At 40.3% G+C, this 20,928-nt stretch overlaps 1 protein-coding gene across 1 annotated transcript; it reads right to left on the bottom strand.

Annotated features, from left to right (window-relative positions):
* Nucleotides 1–574: 574 nt before the first annotated feature.
* On the bottom strand, nucleotides 575–11,346 carry hs3st3b1a (heparan sulfate (glucosamine) 3-O-sulfotransferase 3B1a). Its single transcript, XM_026362841.1, has 2 exons — nucleotides 10,671–11,346; nucleotides 575–2,693 (listed from the first exon to the last, which is right to left on the bottom strand). The coding sequence occupies exons 1-2, from the start codon at nucleotides 11,162–11,164 to the stop codon at nucleotides 2,075–2,077; spliced, it is 1,113 nt and encodes a 370-aa protein (XP_026218626.1). The 5' UTR covers nucleotides 11,165–11,346; the 3' UTR covers nucleotides 575–2,074.
* Between the last annotated feature and the right edge of the window lie 9,582 nt (nucleotides 11,347–20,928).

The following is a 20,928-nucleotide window of genomic DNA, read 5'->3' as shown; positions in this document are numbered from 1 at the left end:
GCTAAATATTGGCTCATCTGCAGCCTAATCAGTTTTTAAACAATTACTTCTGCTTCAGGTCATGGTTTAAACACACAAAAACAACAGGAAAAAATAAATCATGCTAAGATCCACACAAAACACACTTAGAGAGTGGCTTGAAACCTGACCTTAGTGCACACTGTGCAGTGCTAAGTGCCACCAAGGGATAACAAAGGAATGCCAGTGTTTTTTCATAATATGCCAACTCTCCGACAGATAAGAAACCTGACACTTTGTTATGTGTCTATGGGAGTCATGGCAACAAAGTCCTCTCATTGGTGGCAGCGGGAGGCTGAGATGGCTAAAAGTAGTTAACAGTGCTGCTCTAATTAGCTAGTTAGTGCAATAATGTGCAAGATGGTGAATTAGACACAGCAGTGCACCTTTGCCTGCAGGGATTCAGAAATCTACACAGGTGAGGCAGAGGTAGGGCGTTGAACGGCATATTCAGCAACAATAACCTCATGTTTGTTTTTAACCATAAAATAAAATAACATTTGAAAAATTATGATTTTCATAAAGCATGTTTATTTCTTACTTCATAAAAATGACATGACTGCCTATTTTAACCAGCATCTCAGTTGAATTAGATTCATTTCCATGTTTGTAAAAGCAATGCACACAGCAAAATATTGCCTCTACAAGAATAAGGTTGCAGTACATCATAACGGAATGGCATCTGTTAAGATGTTTACAAATGCATGTTTATAAAGGTTGACTAAAACTCAACCAAACATGGAATTTAGATAAAGAGTTTTGGCGAAGCTTGGTTGATTTTAATTCTCTTCAGCTACACTGTATCACTGAAAGTAGAATAAAATTATTAGTAGCACTTTACAGCTAAGTAATAGCAAAGTTATGGGGGAGTTGTATTTCAGAAATAACAAGGTAAAAAGTAGCTTAGCATTTACCAGCTCTGACACCACATTGTCAGATAACAAATATAGATACATCTGTAGTCAATACCAAGATAATACCTGGTTATTACTTTATTAATTACTATAATACTACTTTGTTATTCCGATAGTTTTAATGAAATATTACCATCCATAACTTTGCAATTACTGAGCTGTAATATAAAGTGCTAAATATTTAAAGGAATTATGATTTCCATGTGGTCGTCACTCACTTGGTACCGCCTGCCGAAGAAGTGTTTTACAGAATGATCCATGTGTGCTATTTCAGCACAAATCAATGAATGTGAGTCGTTTGAATCATTTTCTGATTGAAAGAGCAATAAATGATCAGACATTATGAAGCCTGCGCAGCATATTTTTGGAAAAAGGATAATCCATCCAAAAGTATGATGCCAGGAGCCTCTACTGGATCCTAACCAGCATTCCTTTGTAGAAACTGTATAAATAGTGGTTATGTCAAAACATTGCAGTGGAAATTTATATTATATTAGCTTGACGGGTCACCATAAACCTACTGCCATTAATGGATCTATGTTTTATTGCAGTACTCCTGAGATCAAGGCAGTGCTATCACTCAGATCTAATTGACACAATGAGGAGCAATTATAGTATTGATCCACCTGGCAAGTGGCACTGGCTCAGCTGGAGCCTGTATCGACCATACTAAGTGGGTCCACAGACCTTTGAGGGTCAGGCAAATGTTAAGGGGATATTACCAGCTGTTTGTAAAGTTGGATCTTATTATGATGAAGCGAAAGCAGCATTTGTGAAAGTAAAAGAAAAAGAAGTGGTTATCCACAAGAACATAATTATAAAAAAAAAAAATACCTGGTAAAAACAGGATACTGACCCTTCTTATAATACCCGTAAAATATTGTGCTTTTAGAACAATGTTCATGTATGTAAAGACAATTAAAAGTGGACATGACATGTGTGGTGGACCTTGAATAAACTTGGTTAGGCAGCTTAGTGAGCTAATATTATAGCAATAAATTATCATAAAATAGACTTCTAAACTTTTTACATATCCACCAAATACTGTACATACACTGTATAACAACAATATCTCCAGAATGATAAAACTAGCAAAATCACACAGAAGTGGCCGACATGAGTCCATCTTTATAGATTTCATTTCAGTCCCAGCCGAAGTCGTGACCAGTCAGCTGGTAAAACTTGCTATTAAAGGGTTTATAAAAGTCTCTTAGCCTCTGCACTACCTCTGGATCAATATTAGGATGTGTCCTTCCTTTGGTTTTGCCCAGGCAGTGGGGCTTGCTGTTTCCCTCAGGTCTCTTCAGGCAGGGGAAGCCTTTTGCTGGGTTAAAGTGGAAATGCTTCTCTGTGACCACCCTCCTGAGCCCAAGAAAGTCCTGGACACGAGCCATCTCACCTGCGGGGTCGCTAATCAAACGCTCCCCGCTAACAAACAGCAGTTGCTCCATAGGGAAGTACTGGAGCCAGCGCTCAAGGTGCTTGGCGTACATACCAATTTGAACAGCGCTCCATGTGGTGTCAATCAGACCTGCTGATATGTTCTTAAAGGTCAGGCTCTCGAAAGAGGGGATGTCCGGCTTCTTGGAACGTGTCTGGGTGTAGTCTGAGATGGCTCGTGTGACAGGATCCCGGACGACTACTATCAGCTTTGTGTCTTTAGACATAGTGTAGATTCGAGAAGGGACCTCCTTGGTGACATAGTAGCTGGGGGTCTTCTCCATTGTCAGCTGTCCCTCTGATGACTTAGGCATCAACTCCCTGCAGAGGACACAAACAAACTGGTTTATATTTGCACTGAAGTCACTGTATGGCACAAAACAACACTGTACAATTGTGTGTCCCAGTGCTTCTTTGTAAGGCCACCTCTTTTTACACCCAACAACACCTGCCATAGAGAACGATGAGATTGACACTGACACAGTCTCTCCATGGCAGGTTTAAAAATACTGTCAGACAGGAACTAGTCAATCTTCATCAAGAAGACAAATGCAGACATCGTGAGCAACATTAACGGGATAACGACAGGGACTGGTTTGTAGAGGTGTCCTATCAATCATCTGTGATTGCGTGTGGAGACAATATACAGTTCATGACATGTTCTAAATACAAACCCTAAAGAAAGACATTCATCTCCTGCTTCTCCTTTTAATCTACCTTAAGACCTCAATCCTCTTTCAAACTCCACAATCCCCACGCTGAAATATTCTACACCTTCATTACGTTCTACAAAAGATGGTTTAACTCTGAATAGACAGCAGAATGCTTCTTAATGTCAAGCCAAGACAGATGAGTATGACTGCACCTTCCTGATATTCGTCAGTAATTTTGTGTATGGAAGCTTGCTTTCCCTACAAGAAAATGCAAAGCTGGGGAGCTGTCTCTTCCCAAAACTGCATATTCTTTTTGACCCTGGATGGCTTTGTTTGATCATAATATAGCCTGTTAACTGCAGCCCTGACTGGATAATGGCTAAAGTGAGCCAAGGGGGATTAGGACTAAGCTAGCATTAGAGCATTAGAGGCTGGTTGACTGCCTTGTTGGCTGACTGGGTGACTGGCTTGTCTCTGTAGAGTGAGCGAGAGAGATATGTGGCCACAATGATGACACTCAGTGAAGAAGAGAGAAATAATAAAAGCTGCTACCTCTACAAGGGTACAATTACACAACTGCCAGCACATGTGAATGCAACCCAGTATACAGTATAGTGTAACTTAATTGTATGTTAAGTTGTGTGTCACCCATTCAACTCTATATTTTAGTTTGAGGTGTTGATGGATCAGAGTGCATTTTATAGCAAAATACTTCTCATTCACCCACCACCAAAGAGTCGGGTTTAGTCACACCTCTTCTCTGAATGTCAACAAAATGTAACACATTGAACTTCAAAATGTTAACATCAGTTGTAATGTTATGTTGCAGGGTTATTGTACAAACCTACTTTCCAAAAAAGTTGTGACTTTGTCTAAAATGCAATAAAAAGTAAAATCTGTGATTTGTTTACTTGCTTGAACATAAATAGAGTTATAAAGTAAAAGTTACATTTTACAGCCTTAAAGGGATTTGAGTGAGAGGTATATTTACCATTCACCTTTTCTTTTAATTATACTTTTAACTGTATGGAAACTAAAGTTACTAATTGTTACAGTTCTGCAAGTGCCCAAACTTCTTGACAGCTGCCCAAACTTGCCCATACAAGACTTACAAAACACTCACCTGTTAAACTTTAAATTCAAGCTTTAAATATGCTGATATCCACAAAATACAAGTCTGTTTGTCAGATTTGCTTGAGTCCAGATTTGGGCAGATTTCAGTTTTTATTGCATTTTAGTAAAAGTCACAACCTTTTTGTAAATGGTATTTGTACTGTACTAGACCCTATTGATAAACTCTTTTGAGTTAAATAACATCCTAAACTTTTTCCTACAACACATTCTAAAGTATGTTGTTGCAATTTCTTGTTACATGAGACTTGCTCCAACACCACCCTACTGCAGAAAAGCTAATTTCTTTCTGTTGCATTTAGACTTTTATTAACTAACCTTCTCCTGTCTTTTGTCAGACTTCAACAAATGTCTTGCATGCATAAGCAGTGTGCAGAAATGTGTACAGACGATATGTATGACTGGGAATAAATATATCAACACCAGTATCAGCTCTCAACATACCCAATGTGGGATTAGGTTAGTTAATATGTAAATCTACAATAATTACAATATCTAGTAATATTATTATGTTTTAATAGTGAGTAGCTGATCTAAATGAAACAACAGGAAACAGAGGCACCATGTCATTAAAGTGATTTCCATAATTTCCAACCATCTGTTGGTACATGCACAACAAGCTTCAATATCACTCTCCAAACCCAGCAGCTTTCATCCTAATAATTTATGTGCTTGAAAGCAGAAAATGGTCTGCAAGATCTTGACAATTGAAAATAGGCCTTGATGGTGGGAAAAGTTGGCATCATATGAACTCACAAGGGTTCGCAATGTCAACACCTGCTCTTACCTTCAATCTTTTCTACTAAGGGCCTTTATCTTCCACATTTATTTCACTTTTCTGAGCCGTGTCCACCATTGTGGCGGAAAAAACCTAAACCTAATCAAGGTAATAGGTATGAAAGACACAAACAACTCTGTCAGAATCCCCTGCAATTATCTTGCGCATCTCTTGGATACAAACAAGTAGAACACTGTAGGCCATTTAGGGGGCCTTGAGGGACACAAAAACTTACCAATCAAACTTTCTACTTAGTCCCCAAGCAAAACAATCTGTGTGAGAAGCACATGCATTATTCATCTTAGCAGAGATAGAGCATGGGAGAACATCCCTGACTGAGAAAAGGGAGTGAGAGCATTGCCTTAGGGGGCACATGCAGCAGGCTTTCACAATTTGTTCTGCTTAATAAACAATGTCGCCTGCAACCAATAGGTTTCAGTGCACCCTCATCTATCAATCAGCCATGCAAAGGCATGATCATTCAATTCAATACAATAAAAAAGTTAGTCCACTCTCTAGAACTAAGTCAGAGTGTGCTGATTTTTGTCCTTTCGTGAACTGTGCATACTTCGTTTTGATTATCGAAAATACATAAAACTAAAAACATCAAAAGAGGAATAAGGAAAGACAGAATTAGATGGAGTTAGGAGCAGAGACATCTATATAAGTTAAAGTTGCATGTTGCAGGTAATTTGCTTGTGTTTTGTCTGCCAGGCAGTCAGGTGTGTCCATTAGACTGGCTGCAGGGGAGACAGCGCTAGAAAGCTGGTGCCTTGTTTACATTCACCGTTATCAGGAAGCAAGTTCAAAGGTAGGGATTTATAGGGCTGCTGTTTGTGCTCAGCTGCTGCACGATACCATCAGTAGTAGGTTCACCAAAGTAAAGAGACAGTACAGCGCAGTGCAGAGAACTGGCCACAACCGGTCTTTCGTTGTATCCTACAATATTTTACTTGATTGACTTTTCATACCCCAGGCACTGCTCCAAAAAAAAAAAAAAAAAAAAAACACCTCAGCATTATCTCATGTCAGAATGGTTTCTAATCATACTGCAGCTCTGAGACGGGTCGAGTGTGGGAACCATTTCTCTTCTCAAAGACAGGATGAGAGGTGATGGTATGCAGCCACTTAGAATAATCAGAGCAACTTATTGTGAGGCATGTTCCAGGCAGAAACCAAAGAAGAAAACAATTTTAGGGAAGGTACTGCTGCTCATCTGAACATTCGTGTGGGAGTTATAATTATGACTCTTTTATGTTCAGGACTTTCTCATAGTTCACAATGCTGAACAACATTCAGCGTCATAACAGCATTCCTGAACCACAACAACAATAATGACACTGGAAATGTTTTTTTTTTTCCCATGCTCCGTTATCACTTTCAGTATGCAGAGCTCAAGGCCACCTGGCTGTCTGATGGAGACAGGCCCAGTTTGGAGACATGAGGAGGAGGAAGAGGAGAGCAGCAGTGTGGGAGCCAGTCTGGCTTCCCTCACACAACTGTCAGCCTTGCATTAACACGTAACATTTCGGACAGCCGGTTGTTTATAGAACCAGAGAGCACAGCCTTTTTATATCAGGGTGGTGGTGCTGGAAAAAGAACACAATTAAATAAACCAATTACACTGATCACACACATTGATCCAACTATAAAAATTGTTTTAAAAATTATTAAAATCCTTCAAATGTCTCTCTCTCTCTCCATATACATATATATATATATATATATATATATATATATATATATAGATTTAGAAAAATCTTGTAAAAGTTTTTTTACAGTAAAAATTCACAATAATCAACAGGTGTGACTGTATGTGTGAGAGTTTACACTTCAAGGCAAGCAGGCAAAATGCATGTTTAGCTAATACTGGAGGTTATAATTATGTAATTGTTAATTTAATTTTAACACGCTCTTTGTATGCAATGTATTTTTCCAATTTGTATGCTTCAACTGTGCTGCTTGACACAATTAGCCATTTCCCCAAAGATGCATGCAGGTCCAAGAGGATCAGCTAAAGCGTACAAGCCTTCAAAAAAGCAAAACAAAGATGGCTGAGGCAGATTGCTGCTTTCTAAAGTTGCTCTGACTTGCTGTCAGGGAGTCTCTGCAGTGCAGAGAGAGACAAGCAGGAAACAACACATTCTCTCTGAAAATACTACAAAAGAGAGAGTTGAGGAAGTCAACAACTCGAGGGGATATAATGGAGTGAACTTGTTTTGTTTCAGCGTTTCCAAAGTGCTGTAATAAATGTTGTGGCTTGACAAATTGCCTTTAGCTAAAACCCAGGGGGTTGTTGAAGCAAATTAAATCTTCAATCTCCAGAACAGGGAGGGGCGGTGGTGCAAATTACCAGTATTGACACTCATTCTGGGAATGCTAGCATCACTCTAATCTGTCAGAAGAAACAACCTGATAAAGGTTTGGTAGGAGTCTGCGCAATGTTTTTTGGTTATGAAAATATTTTAGAAATTTGAAAGCAGCACCTAGCATATGTGAATTATTTTTATAGCACCTCATTATCTTTTCCCATCTCTTCCTGTCAGTGTGCTGACACATTAGTTTTAAGATGGGAGATACATACAGTATATTGAGAGCTCTCAGACTTGCACCAATCCCCCTGTGTCCTTGCAAAAAGCCAAAAGTGTAGAGTAAGCAAAAAGCCACCAGTGGACTCACATGAACCTACTCTTGGGAAGTAGGACCACTTTCCACACACACAGATCCCTGAAAGTCAACTTTCAGGCTAAAAAGTGCAAGTGAAGTGTTTGAGTCTTTTCTTTGGCAGGATCCAATGAATGCTGTTTCTGATGAACTCCTGCTGGGCTTCATTAAAGGGCACTTTCACCCTTCTGAGCACATTTGCATACAAAGTGAAGCCAGAGAAAACATGTTTCACACTAATTGTCTGCTCTTTTATTGTCAGGGTTAATGCAAACCTCAGGGGTTCTGCAGTATCCCTTTTCACTGAGCTCTGTAATACTGTTGCGCTTTCTAAGGACTCACTTTAAATTTACTGCCCTCTATCCGCCACTTGCCTGCAGTAAGTTTCCCTGGGGCTCTGTGGAGGATTAGTCTGTCTTCTCTGACACTCTCAGTGAGTTAGTAAGAAGGCTGCTCATTGTTCTATATATGGAACCTCAAGAGGAAAAACACAATTTCAGCAATTAAGTCACATCTACTGTATAGGACCCAAAAGACCTTGACTTGAACATTGCATTCAAGAGATGAGCAGTTAACTTGTCACAAAAAGACATGTAGTAGGAAGTCAGAATTATGCAATTACCGAAGAAAGGAAGGACCGAGGAGGAAGCTGTTCCCACGGCTTTTGGGAGTTGCCTCCCTGTGCTCCCTGCGAGTAAGCACGCACAATTGTCTGCCTGCTTCGCTTTTCTGACTATTGGTGAAAATGCGCTGTATTGTGGTTGACGTCCTGCTGTGTGGGGGCCTCTCCTCTGTGTGGGGATCCAGGAAGATGGACACAGCGGACTTCCAGCAGAACGGACACACCAATCACAGCAGATAAATGATGGTGGTGGGGGGACAACTCAATGCCACCACAGGAGCTGATAAGGCCACCCAGCAGATTGCCCTCTCATTCCTTGTGCTCACCATAAGTTGGGGGGCAATAAAGTGAAAGACAGTGGCAAGCAAATCAACTACTATCTTAGTTTGTCTTCTCTTCTTGATCAAACAGGACATGGAACAGCATTGTGAAAACTTTTCACAGGCCTCAATAAGGTGGCCAAATGTTAGGGTTTCCTGATTTCCACTAAATGAGCATTAAAGCCGGCTTGGTGTTGAGCTGTATGGGGTCAATATGTGGCACAGTCCTCTCACTGTGACAACTCAAGCCAAGTTGTTTTAATTAGCCTGATCAGCTCTCCCGGAGAAGAAGGCTTTATTATACATGTCCCAGGATGAAACCATTTCCCACATCCAGTGGCTGTGTGTTTGGTAAGCAGCTGCCATGGGGAACAAGAAGCTGGCATGTCCCAATTATAAACAACTGCTTATTCTGCTATTACTACTTTGTGACGTTTGATTTCATCAATCTGTAATGGATGCTCCTTCCTTTAGTCATTATTAACGTGCAGAAGTACAAACATCTTCAAGCACTCGAAGACTCGTTGCTCGGTCTGTAGAGATAGACAAAGGATCTTCACAGACTGGCCATCACAAAATGTCCCAAACCTCTCCGGAAATTCTTAAAGGAGCTTAAGCGAGAAGCCCTTTGAACAATGCTTCACTTCCCCTATTGTAGCTTTATGGAGCCAGCTTTGAAACAGTGTCTAGATCCTTTGACGTTACCTGTTAATCCCACACTTCAGTCCAATGGTCATTAGAAACAGCAGTGTCTCTTTCCACTTATCAGCAATGTGGTTGCTCTGATGCAAATCTTTCAATGTCAAACCATTTCCAGGAACATTCTGGACATGTCAAACATCAATAAGTTCCACAAATACTGTGTGTTTGCAGTATATTTCCACTAAGAGCAGCAAGTTGCGTAATTGTGCAGCTGTGTCAATAGTAAAGAGGTTCCTTAATGAAATGTGAGGCATTATACAAAAACAAAAGTTGCCATGACAGAGAATATAATAAAATGTAACATTACACAATGCTGAAGGTATAAACAGCCTCAGAGTCCCAATCTCGGGCCTTTGGCATTGATGTATATTTGGATCAAAGATCAAAACAAATAACTGCTACTGATTCAATACGCTGAAACCCATCATCTTAAATAACACTGCAGGCTGCTCAAGGATGATGGCATGATGTAACTTGCTGACTCTTAACCATAAGCAAAAGTTTTTCTTTTAACTATCTAGAATCCAGGTCAAATCAAAATGGGAGCTCTGCTCTGTTTTTTTTTTTAACCTGATGCCCCAATACAGAGAACAGAAAGTATAGATCCAAAGACAGATGTATAAAGATTCTATAAAGTCTGGAAACAGAAACAGGAAATTGATTGTTCTTTGTAAATGACCATGACTGAGAAGAATATTAGTCTTTTTACGGATGTAGTGTGGCGCTCTGTTTGAGGGACTTGTAGTAGTACAAATATTGGAGTTCAACTGCACCTGTAGTTGTTAAAACTTTATGAGTCATCTTCTAGGTATCAAAATGGTCTGACACTGCTTTTCATGCCTAAATCAACAGATGGCATTTTACATATTGCCTGCATCATGTTATCAGTGGTATTTTATTCCATGGCTAAACTATAAACCCTATCCTTCAGTTTCATATCAAAATAACAGTGTACAATATATTTACTATGAATTCTCTGTTTGTCATAAAACCAGGTATTGCCTCTGCTCAATCAAAAACATTTTTAGCCTCAGAATTTCTAAATATAATATAGTAGTATAATAAAGTAGAATATAATAGCGTAGCGGAATAGAAATCATCTTCAGTTTGTGCTCCTTTTCTAAATGGACAGAGATCACTCATCAAACTGGTTTGTGTTACTTGCTTGTGTCAGCGTTTAAATGTTCTAATTGTATTATTATTTAATTATCACATCACCTGTCATAAATAAGCCTTTTTTTTAATGATTACATGTTGTTTCACGGAGTATTTTTGCAGCTTATACGTTCCTTTTATTATTGCACAAAATAAGGGGACTCGCCTCCAAAAATCCTCTACCTGACCTGAGCAGGGCACTCGCCTTGTCTTTAAACGGTGACCTAATGAGTGAAATTGAGCACAGGCCGTACATGTGCGCTTGATGCGTACCTGTACCACTCCAGTCCTTTGTCGTAGTTGCGGTCAAAGAAGTGCGGCTCTGCGCCCACAGCCCTGATGTCTGGATGCAGGCGCAGGAACTCCAGCAGCGCACGGGTCCCTCCTTTCTTCACGCCGATGATGATCGCCTGGGGCAACTTTTTACTTTCCGACTCATTTAGGAAACTTGACATGGCATTATCATCCAACACCTTGGCTTCGCTTCTGATTTCATCCCATTCGTCCCCTCTGCTGTCCAAGTCGTTTTCGTTATTCAGTAAGTCCCTGGACGCTCCTAAAGAGGACTCCTGGATGTCAACTTCGGCGTCGTTTTCGTGTCCGTTCACCGAACCGTGCGCCAGGCTCGGCATAGTGGAGCAGTAGCCAACGCAGCAATAAATCATATATACCCAAAGAGACAGCATTATGCAGAATACAAAGAGTTTATTTTTCACGTGGGATGATGGCACAACATGTAGGCTGTGTAGAATCGGACTATATTCCATAGGACTGCCGTGAAAAAGTTATATTCCCGTTAACAGGCATTTTGGCAAGAGTGACTCACTCTGCCATGGTTCAGATCCTGGACCACCGATGCGCAAAATTCCCAAAATGCAATTAACCAGCCAGAATTGTACGACGCGTGCTCACCTCCTGGCTTGATGGAAGATCTGCTTAGAAACACAGAAACAGATACAGAAGTCTGGGATGGGGGGGGGGAGAGAGGGGGGTGAGTTCACAAAAACAGGCTACGAAAACAGCGCCATGTGAGCGGTGGGCGCTTCAGGCACTCGGCTTATTTCCCATCACTTGCTCTCAGTGTGTGAGCGCAGCGCACAGCAGCATCAGGTTATCTACTACAGCAGGCAAGCGCGTCAAGACGCACAGAAACTGCACACGTACTTCCGGTGGGAACTTTTCACAGTAATAATTCAAGCCTCACAGTATAAATAACACAACAGTTTCTGTATGTTAGTATTTCCATAGATGGCTATGTCATGGCAAAATCATTTCTCATGTGACAATATTCTCACTAAATAGTGGTTGCTGAGTATAGATCATGTACTACAGTCACAGTTTATTTTTCATCTCTTTTATGGTGAGCTGGGACCAGTTACAATAAGAGCCTATATTACATCTTCAATGTACTTCATCCATATGAAACTCATTCTGCACATGTGATTTCTGCTAGGTAAGACAGCAGGTAGGTGCCATCATGGGGCCTAAGAGCAAGAAAAAGAAACGAATGACAGGAATAAAAGAAAAAAATAAAAGTAAATGAGAACCTTCTGAAAGTGCATTTATCATCTGTGGACATATTTTAATGCTCTGGACATTGTTGTTGTTCTACTGTACATTGTCTCAAAGGAATTAAACATAATGAAAAAACATTTTTACCATTCCCTCTTTATTTTTTCTCTTCTTCCAATAGTTTGCATAAGATGTGCTGTTCGGTGCAAAACACTTACCAGCCTTGCTTTTATTTTGAAGGTTATGCAGATACCGGTCTTCTGTGTGTCCTCCCTTATCTACTTTGACGCAGCTCTCAGAGCCTCAGTGGAGTGCTGATGACAGCCAGTGGGTCCGAACAATCCCTCCCCAACCTGAACCAATTACAGCCTCCAGTGTCAAACACTGGATGTCATCACAGACGAACGCATTGGCTGGTTTTATAATAAACAGATGACACCATGCAACAATACAGCTGTTTGCAATAGAGAACGAAACAACAGATTTATTGTAACTTTATAGCATCCAGACATTAGCACAAACAAGTGTCATGGATCAGCCTTAACAATGCCACACTTCTCTTGGCATTGTGTGATGATTGGTTGAGTGAGTCAGAGTTAATTGGCCTCATAATCCTTCTTAATTGCCCTTGTAATAATTCCAAACAAAGTGAATATGCACTTCTACATAAACAAATGTTATCTGTGTTTTAAAGAGCCATAAAAGTTAATAATTTCCTCTACAGCGATGTGGTGCTGCATCAGCTGCAAGATGCAATCAAGATAAAGATGTGTGATTATGAATTATAAAATGTCACCAAGAGCTGAGAAGGAGTTTATACGTGTGTTGGCACCTCCCTTTGGAGCAGGGTCAAAGGCCTCCAGTCCCACTGCACCCCCTGAGCTAGCAGAGGATTAGCAGGATTACCCCAGAGCTGCCACGTCAATCAGTGTTTCACCAGAGACAACCCTCATCTAAGCCCCTTATCTCATCTCTCAGACACTGCTATATATGATATATGTGTGGTGTGCGTGCGCGTGCACGTTTCCTAATCCCAACAGTTGCATTTCCACAGTGCATGAACACAAGATAACCTGTTTGGATAAATGTGATGTCAAGGGGTTTGGTTCTAGCTACATAGTCATTGTTTGCCCTTTCTGGTTTATGTACAGACCATGTTTGTCTTTGCGCTGTGTACTAACTCGCTGGCTGGAAGTTAGACAGTTGAGTTCAAGTGTTGTTTGAGTATTCACTTTATAGTTGCTCCAAAGTCCGAAAACATTCCTATGTCTCTTTCCTATGAACGGAAATTACTTCACTTCTTTTAAAAGAGTGTTTATCTAACTTTTATTATGACTTTTATGAAAAAGTATAAGTCATTTCCAAGGTTGTTCTGTTTCTCTTTTTGCAGAATAAGCAAAGATAGCCATATGAAAACGTAATAGCTTAATTAGATCCAATAACAGACAAATGTCTATTATGTGCAAAAGGTATTGTACATAGGATAATGTGTACTCGAGTGTGTTTCCATGTGTCACTTTCACATAGACATGATTTCCGGTGTGTAAATGTATGTTGTAGTTCATAAAACATAGGCTATCTGTGCAAAAACGTGAAAAGTGATTTTTTTTTTTTTTACAAAGCAATATTTTTTATCAGATACATAGTGATTTCATCATCACTATCATGTTTCTATCAACCGGACAAATCAAAGTCCACTATTCTCTGACTATTTATCAAACCTTCTTTACCAGCTTTATTGTTGACTCTTTCTGAAGTTCAGTGTTTGGCAGGTGGTTGAGAACGGGTAAATCAAAGCATTTTTGGGCCATAATCATTTGAAGAATGATGTGTAAACTTATTTACACACTATGAAAATAGGACAGGAGTCTTATTTTTGTTATGCTTTCTTTTTCCTGTGGATCTGGGGATTGAGAGGATTTAGTTGTGGAAAGATGAGACTTGGAGTAAGAAGAGACAAAAGATACCTGAGGGAGGACACACATCCCCACACACACACGGCTTACAAGCAGACACACTTTCTCCAGAGTTCTTTAAAATGATGTGCTAATTTGTTCCATCTGCTATGCTACTATTATGCATGGGGGATATACACCTCGTGCACACACACACATACATGAGCAGTCTGTGTGAACTCACAGGGACTAGGGACAAGTAAACCGGACACACTGCTTGTTCTACACATCCTCAAAATGATTACACTAACTGAACCATGTTAACACAGTCCTCTCCTGCAGCCTAAACAAATGATCTAAACAGTACCTACGTCACATTTGATAGCCAGGCAGTTAAAGAGAGTCTTGCTTCAGGACACACACATTCAGACACGTTGTGGTGTTCAATCTACCCTACTGTATGGTCACGGTACAGAAAAAAGCAACCTGATTTAACCCTTTCATATTTTAGTTGTCAGTCTGCCGTTATGGTGCAATTTTCTAAATTAAGTGTAGAATAGTTCACACACTGCTGTTGTGTTGCTGTTTAAACAGCAGAAGAAAGCTGTCTGAAGCTGTGTCTTCTAACAAGGACATGGGGTTACAGCCTGTGTTTGCTCATCAACTCATCCTATCCTGTCCTGTTTTTGATGTCACCTTTTTAATCAGGTGGACATGCTCTTTTTGTATTTTCGTGTGCATGCGTGTGCCCACGATCTGGTACCACCAAATGTGCTCTTAAAGTCAAATGCACATAAACATACACACATGACAATGAGCTAACGTCACTGTCGGAGCAACCTCCAGATGCCAGAGATCTGAGCCCATTAGCGAGTAAAGTGGACTGATGGATGATCTCATCTTCTGCCCTATCCCAGAAAGGACAAACAAACGCAAACAACAGAAGGACCAACTGAGGTCTTACGCACGCGAAGCCTTCAGTCTAATGACAGGGTTATTATGTGAGTCGAAAGGCAGATCAAGACACTGCTCTGACTCCCTAAGTCCTCCTTCAAGGTCTTCAACTCTTCCTAAGGCAATTTAAAATGTCTATAAATTCTCTGGAGCTGTGCTAAAGATCATCTTATCTTCTGTTAAGGGGTGCCCTGAGCAGATTTCCTCACTTAATCTTGTAGAGAAGGTTTTATCCATCAATGATGTTCTCCTGGACGTAGGGGCAGCCTGTGGCAGGTTGGCAAGATCAGGAAGGCTTGGATGTTCTGGTCCTTTCAAGTCTCACGTAAGCTTTTCATACTGACAATTAACCATTGTGAAATTAAACTGGCATCTGTGCACAGTACTTTGAAGACATGAGGCAACTTCTGCTGGCAACAATCTCTAAATTGAATTCAAAAGCATTAAAACCGTGTATTCCTGTAATCATATGAGTTCTCTGAGTGTTCTTCACAATATCCAGACGGTTCACAAGTTTTTTTTTTTGTTTTTTTTTGTTGTTCTATTTTTTTATCAAGTTTGCAGGAACAGGTATGATGCAACTTTATCACCTCATTTTCAAGTCTATTTTAATTTAGTGTGGTCTATGTCACCTTTAACTTTTAAAAACATATCTGCTGCAAACATTCTGGTAATGATTTTCGCACTTAATTCTGCCTGGTCAATACGGTCTGGTCCAAACAGACCAGCTAGTGCTCATAAAAGTGCTGAGAGCACAGGGCCTAACATTTTCATTTCAATTCAGTAATTTATATTTTAGTTTTAGTGTTTTATCTGTCTGACAGTTAGAGTCTGGCTTCAAGTGCCAATATGGCTCATATCCTAATGGCATACCTATTAATGGAGAACTACAGGTTGCGAATATTAAAGTAAGTGTCTCACGATTGATGGAGCATTTTGATTAATTGGGATATTATATACAATAACATGCACTTCTTTAGAAATGCACTCATTCACATACAGCGTATCTGTCGGCCCGATCCACTGCTGCTTTGTTGTAACATATGTAGATGCAAACTTCAAAAGACAACACAGCCACGCCATATGACCATTTCCAAAAACAGAGAGAACACATGTTGCCTGGTGATGTTTCAAATGGTTAGCGTGAACCCTTAATGGTGACAAGGCAACTAGATCCCCTCAATTCGAAAGCTTTGAGGCTGCCCGTCCCTGAGGGGGTATATCCTGGATGAAAATGTAGGCTGACAACAGGTGCTTTCAACAAAAACCTGCATCATTATGGTTCTCTGGGAAATGAGGGAAAATATCAAGGTCCAGGTATTTACGATGTGGCCTTTTGAAAGTACAGCAGATCAGATGCTGGAGTGTTGAGTTCAAGTGGTGAAGTACGGAAACAGAAATTGAGGGGAATTATGTAAAGCGCTCCAAGCTCTCTAAATCGTCATATACCTTTTTTTTTTTTATTTGCTGAAGCATGAATTCATAAACAATTTACTTGTGGCTTGTGACTTACAGTAATTGTTTCATCTTTATTCTCAGTATTTATTGTACAGTTAAGAGGCCGTGCATGTCAGCGATACTCTGAGGTCAGAAGAATGCAAGGCTTTGCCCAAGAAAAGTTTCTTACTTAAGCTTCATTTGCGCGGAGGTCCTTTAAGTATGCTTCAACATTTCCACCAATTCCCCATGCTTTTGTTCCAGCATGCGTGCCTCCAACATATGTTGGCTCTTTGATCTCACTCAGTTCTCCAGTACATGAGAGTCTCGTATGTATACTCAGATATCTTGAGATCTCTTGAGTAAAATGGAAGAGAAACAGCAGCTTCTAATGCTTCGTCTTACAGGCTGCTCTAAACAATTACTCTGTCTTGTGCCACCCATGGTGTTGATTAAGCCACTCCATGCTCACCATAGCCTTCATCGAGGGCCTTGGCTTCTCTCAGAGCCAAGGCTGTGTGGTCCCAGCGCCCCAGGCCTCGTCTGTCACAACAGGTAGAATATGACAAGGTCACTCGGTGGAGAGCAGAGGGAACACACACATGACCTCCATTCAACTGTATACTAGTTTGGAGTGTACTAAAGTGCTGTAGCGGTTCAGCCACAAACAGAGTCAGAGTCCAAACTGAGGGAAATCTTTACATTAAAATACTTTTTTGTTCATTAAATATGTCTTCACGATCATGTTATATGTTCATATTAGCCTGCTTTAGTAAACATACAAAATAGAAAACATATAATAAAAATGAATTGTTATTAAAAAAAAACAACAACACTGTGCACAAAATGAACAGTTGATTGGAGCTTCAGCGTTGCAAAACTTAAAAGTTTAAAGCCCGGTACACATGTAATTACAACTCAGATTGAAATTAATACTAACCCATGGCTTTCAGAAATAGCTCGGCACACATGCTGTTTGTTTCTAAACTGCGCTCATTAGAAGTAGTCATTTTTTCAGTCTTTCAGTTTTTAATCAGTCACGCAGCTGTCGTACCCGTTGACTGTATTCTCTGTAGAGCGCCAGCTGAAATGAAGTAAAGCTGGTCTGTGGGCAAGTACTCAACCCCCTGAGGAAGAGCAAGACAAACATGATAAGAGGCTGTTGGTTAAATTACAGACTACAGGCAGCCCTTAATGGAGTTCAGCTCAGGGTTGAGGGAAGTAAGGTCAGTCAGTCAGTGAAGCTGCTACACTGACAGTGATGTTACATTCCTGAACACAAATGTCAATAGGGAGGAGGCTGATTATTACATTAAGTGCAAATCCTGGGAAAACAAATTCAACTTCGCTGTATTTTATGTCCACAGTGAACATTCACTTTAATAATAAAATACTGATCCCATATTATTAAAGCACACATGTTGCACGAAGCCAATATTGACAGTGTATTGATGATCATGAACTCTCTCTCAGGGCTGACCACACTCATTAGTATTAAATAAACACGCCGCTGCAGTGGAAAGCTGTGTAATGGATGTATATTTCATAAGGGTTGTGACAGTCGATTGAAAATTTACCCTGATTTACTGTACATAGTATCTAAGGGTGGGTAAATACCATAAACCACATAAACCACCTTTGTTATACAGAATTTCCTGAGGTTGTGATCAGGATTTTGAGCAATCCTGCCAAATATTCACTAACTCAGGGATTTGAGCTCTCTGATTTATGGACCCTTCAGTGTTCAGTTTGGTGGAGCGTTTCTTAGCCCAAGTGTCCAAAAGTTTAGGTTCGAACAAATGCTCTAACTCAGCTTTCAAGCCTGGTGCAAGAATATAGTAATTGTGTGCTCTATCCACATTTTCCTTTGGTCTCTGAGCAGTCGGCTGAAATACCCTGCCTATAAATCTGTCTATCACTAAGGGCTGCCAGCACAGGGAGGAGTTAGTTTATACCTTCTGTTGCTCACCCCGCATCATAAATACTGAATAATCTGCACTCGATCTGTCTTTCAGTAAATGCCAAGGCTACCTTTCCACATGAGATATACTGTATGTGTGGCCTGGGCGTGGATGTGTTAATGTGAGTCTACTGGGATACATTTCTATACAACAGATGTTTCATCAACACCTGCAACACTGAAACATTATTTAATATTAAGATTCACCGAGATAAAAGACTGATACACTTTCTGGTTAGTAGTGGGCCATTAATATTTAATGTACTGTATGCACTCCTTTTCTTATCTTAGTACAATTTATATACAACCAACCAACCAAAATGCAATAAAAAACACCTGCAAAGGTATTTTATTTATGTTTGTTGTGATAGTACCAAATACACAGAATCAACAATACATGTACTTTTTATTTGTACTATATATGAAACACAAACAATGATATAATTAATTTGCCTTATAGAGCATCAGAATATAAAGCTCTATATCAGCTCTATATTCAGTCTTTCTTTAAGCAAAAGCATCTGTTTATTACATGTGAGTTTGCATGTATGTGCACGCACTGTCTCTTAACACAAGGCTATTCACGATACGCCGCAGCTGGAGCACACCACGCCCCAGCAAACAGTTTTGATCTGGTTTTCAAAAAGAGGTGTCAGAGAGTAGCATGCCAGGAACATAGTATTATTGTAAGACTTAATGCGTCAATGGGTTCGCCACAGGCTAATACCTGTCACTCTTGCGAATGCTTTTCTTTTTATCAGCTAAAGGCTGCAACAAAATAATAAAAAATGAAGATTCTTTGCGTAATATGGAGCTGTTATAGTTGACACTGGGGTCATGAAACCTGTAGAATAAGGAGGATAGTGAGAATACATGCAAGAACCCTTCTTTTCAATTGATTTAAGAACAAATGTACCGTCTGTCAGGTTATTTCTATGCCATCTTTTTTCTTATTACAGTTATGCCTTTTACAGCGCTTCCTCTTTTGATAATGACCATTTATTACAGTATGTTTGTGTCTTACAAGATCTAGGTGATGAAAGGGGTGCTGTGAAAGATAACACCTCGATGGATTATGTGAAAGCACCATCACCTCAATTTTATGTCCACACTTACTGTATAAATAGACTTTATGAGTTATCCTGATATAACCACTGCATGCTTTCATTTGATTGCTTGCTTGTTTGTTTGTTTGTTTGTACATGCTTAACACAGTATCAGTGTAGGGTTTATGGCTCAGCTTGTGTCTCTCAACCTGCTTATTCACCAGCAGACCTGCATTTAGTGTCTGGAAGGTGTTTGTGATGACCATCATTTTCTGTCATTTGATGCATGTTAAAACAGCGCCCGTATAGTTTAGACCTGTAATAGCGTTCTCCCTCAGATGTCACAGTGTTTTCATTAGGTCTGGCACTGGGCTTGCTGGAGTCATTATGGCCCTAGATAACCCTTTAAAGGCACATCACAAAGAGCTTCTCCACACCCAGTATTCAAGTGGAAATACCAATATCACCCACAAAGAAAAGCATGTCGCTTTGCTTTTTGCTGGTGTTTTCCTTGATCAGTTAGATTATGATAATATTGAATGTGAGATAAGAAAGTAAGGAATGTGAAGATGGACTTAAGTTATAGCGGAGTTAGTGTTTATTTGTATATATCACACTTTTCTTCAATGCAAGACCTGCCCCCTACTCACACCCAGACTGATAGATCTGAGTAATATGATGCTACATGTCACAAGCATGATGTACGATCCCACCTATCTCCCCCTTTGTTGACCAGGCAACTTTTAACCTGAGCTCACAGCATGTCATTAGATTCCTCCTGAAGCCCTGCCCTTGTTTGTTTTGAGCAAAGCTACCACTTGATGCACCAACATTTTGTTTGGAGCAAGACCTAACCCATCTAATGACAGCATGCGCAGGACTTGTAAGTGTTGTTCTGCAAGAGTGTTAATACGTCTTAGTGAAGGAACAACAGGCCATCTATCTGACCAGGTCACTGTAAAAGTGCAGCCCACATATTGGCAGTAGGTCATCAGGTGTCGATGTAAGATTAGGCAAACTAGAAGCCAATTAGTTCCCAGATGCCGAGCAGAAGAGTGAGAGAAAGGACCCTCAATCGTCCCACTCACTGACAGAAACAGCAGCAGATCAGATGAAGAACTGTTTCGATTTTCATGTTGTGCTCTGATGATATGTGTCCTGCAAACTGATTATAAACCCGGGGACTCTTTAATGACACCTGAGCAGCGAAATGCGCCACACGGTTCTCATAGTTTGACTTTATGTTTGCCTTTTCCTGTTTCTCTACATGGGGGCATACCATTCACTGTGCAGGGATTAGTGGGAGAGGGTTTGTGAAACAGCCCAGCGGATGTCAATAATCGTAAAGGCTGATTTAGAAGTGTCCAGAGACACTAAAGAGCAGTGAGTTTTAGAAGTTCTGTTTAAAGTCAAGAAGAACCTGGGAAATGTTTTCAGAAATGTTCCCTTTCTTTGTGATGCTGGGCTGAGAACTGGCCAGTTTGCCTCAGTGTGGACTGATGAAAACAAATGATCTGACAAGGTCAAAAGGTTGAGATCAAGGCCGAGAGATCCCCCTTCCCTCTCAATTTACAACTTGGGAGATTAATGAGGGCAGAGAACAGCCATTTCTCTGTATCATTTACTCCCTGAGGCCTTACAACCTTATGGCAGGGGTGCAGCAGCCCACCTGTTAGCCTATTAAGACATTATGACCCCAAGCCAGAGGGCATCACTCCTGACTGGGG

This window comes from Anabas testudineus, chromosome 8, assembly GCF_900324465.2.
Source record: "Anabas testudineus chromosome 8, fAnaTes1.2, whole genome shotgun sequence".
Lineage (NCBI taxonomy): Eukaryota > Metazoa > Chordata > Actinopteri > Anabantiformes > Anabantidae > Anabas > Anabas testudineus.
This window is presented reverse-complemented; position numbering and strand designations above follow the sequence as displayed.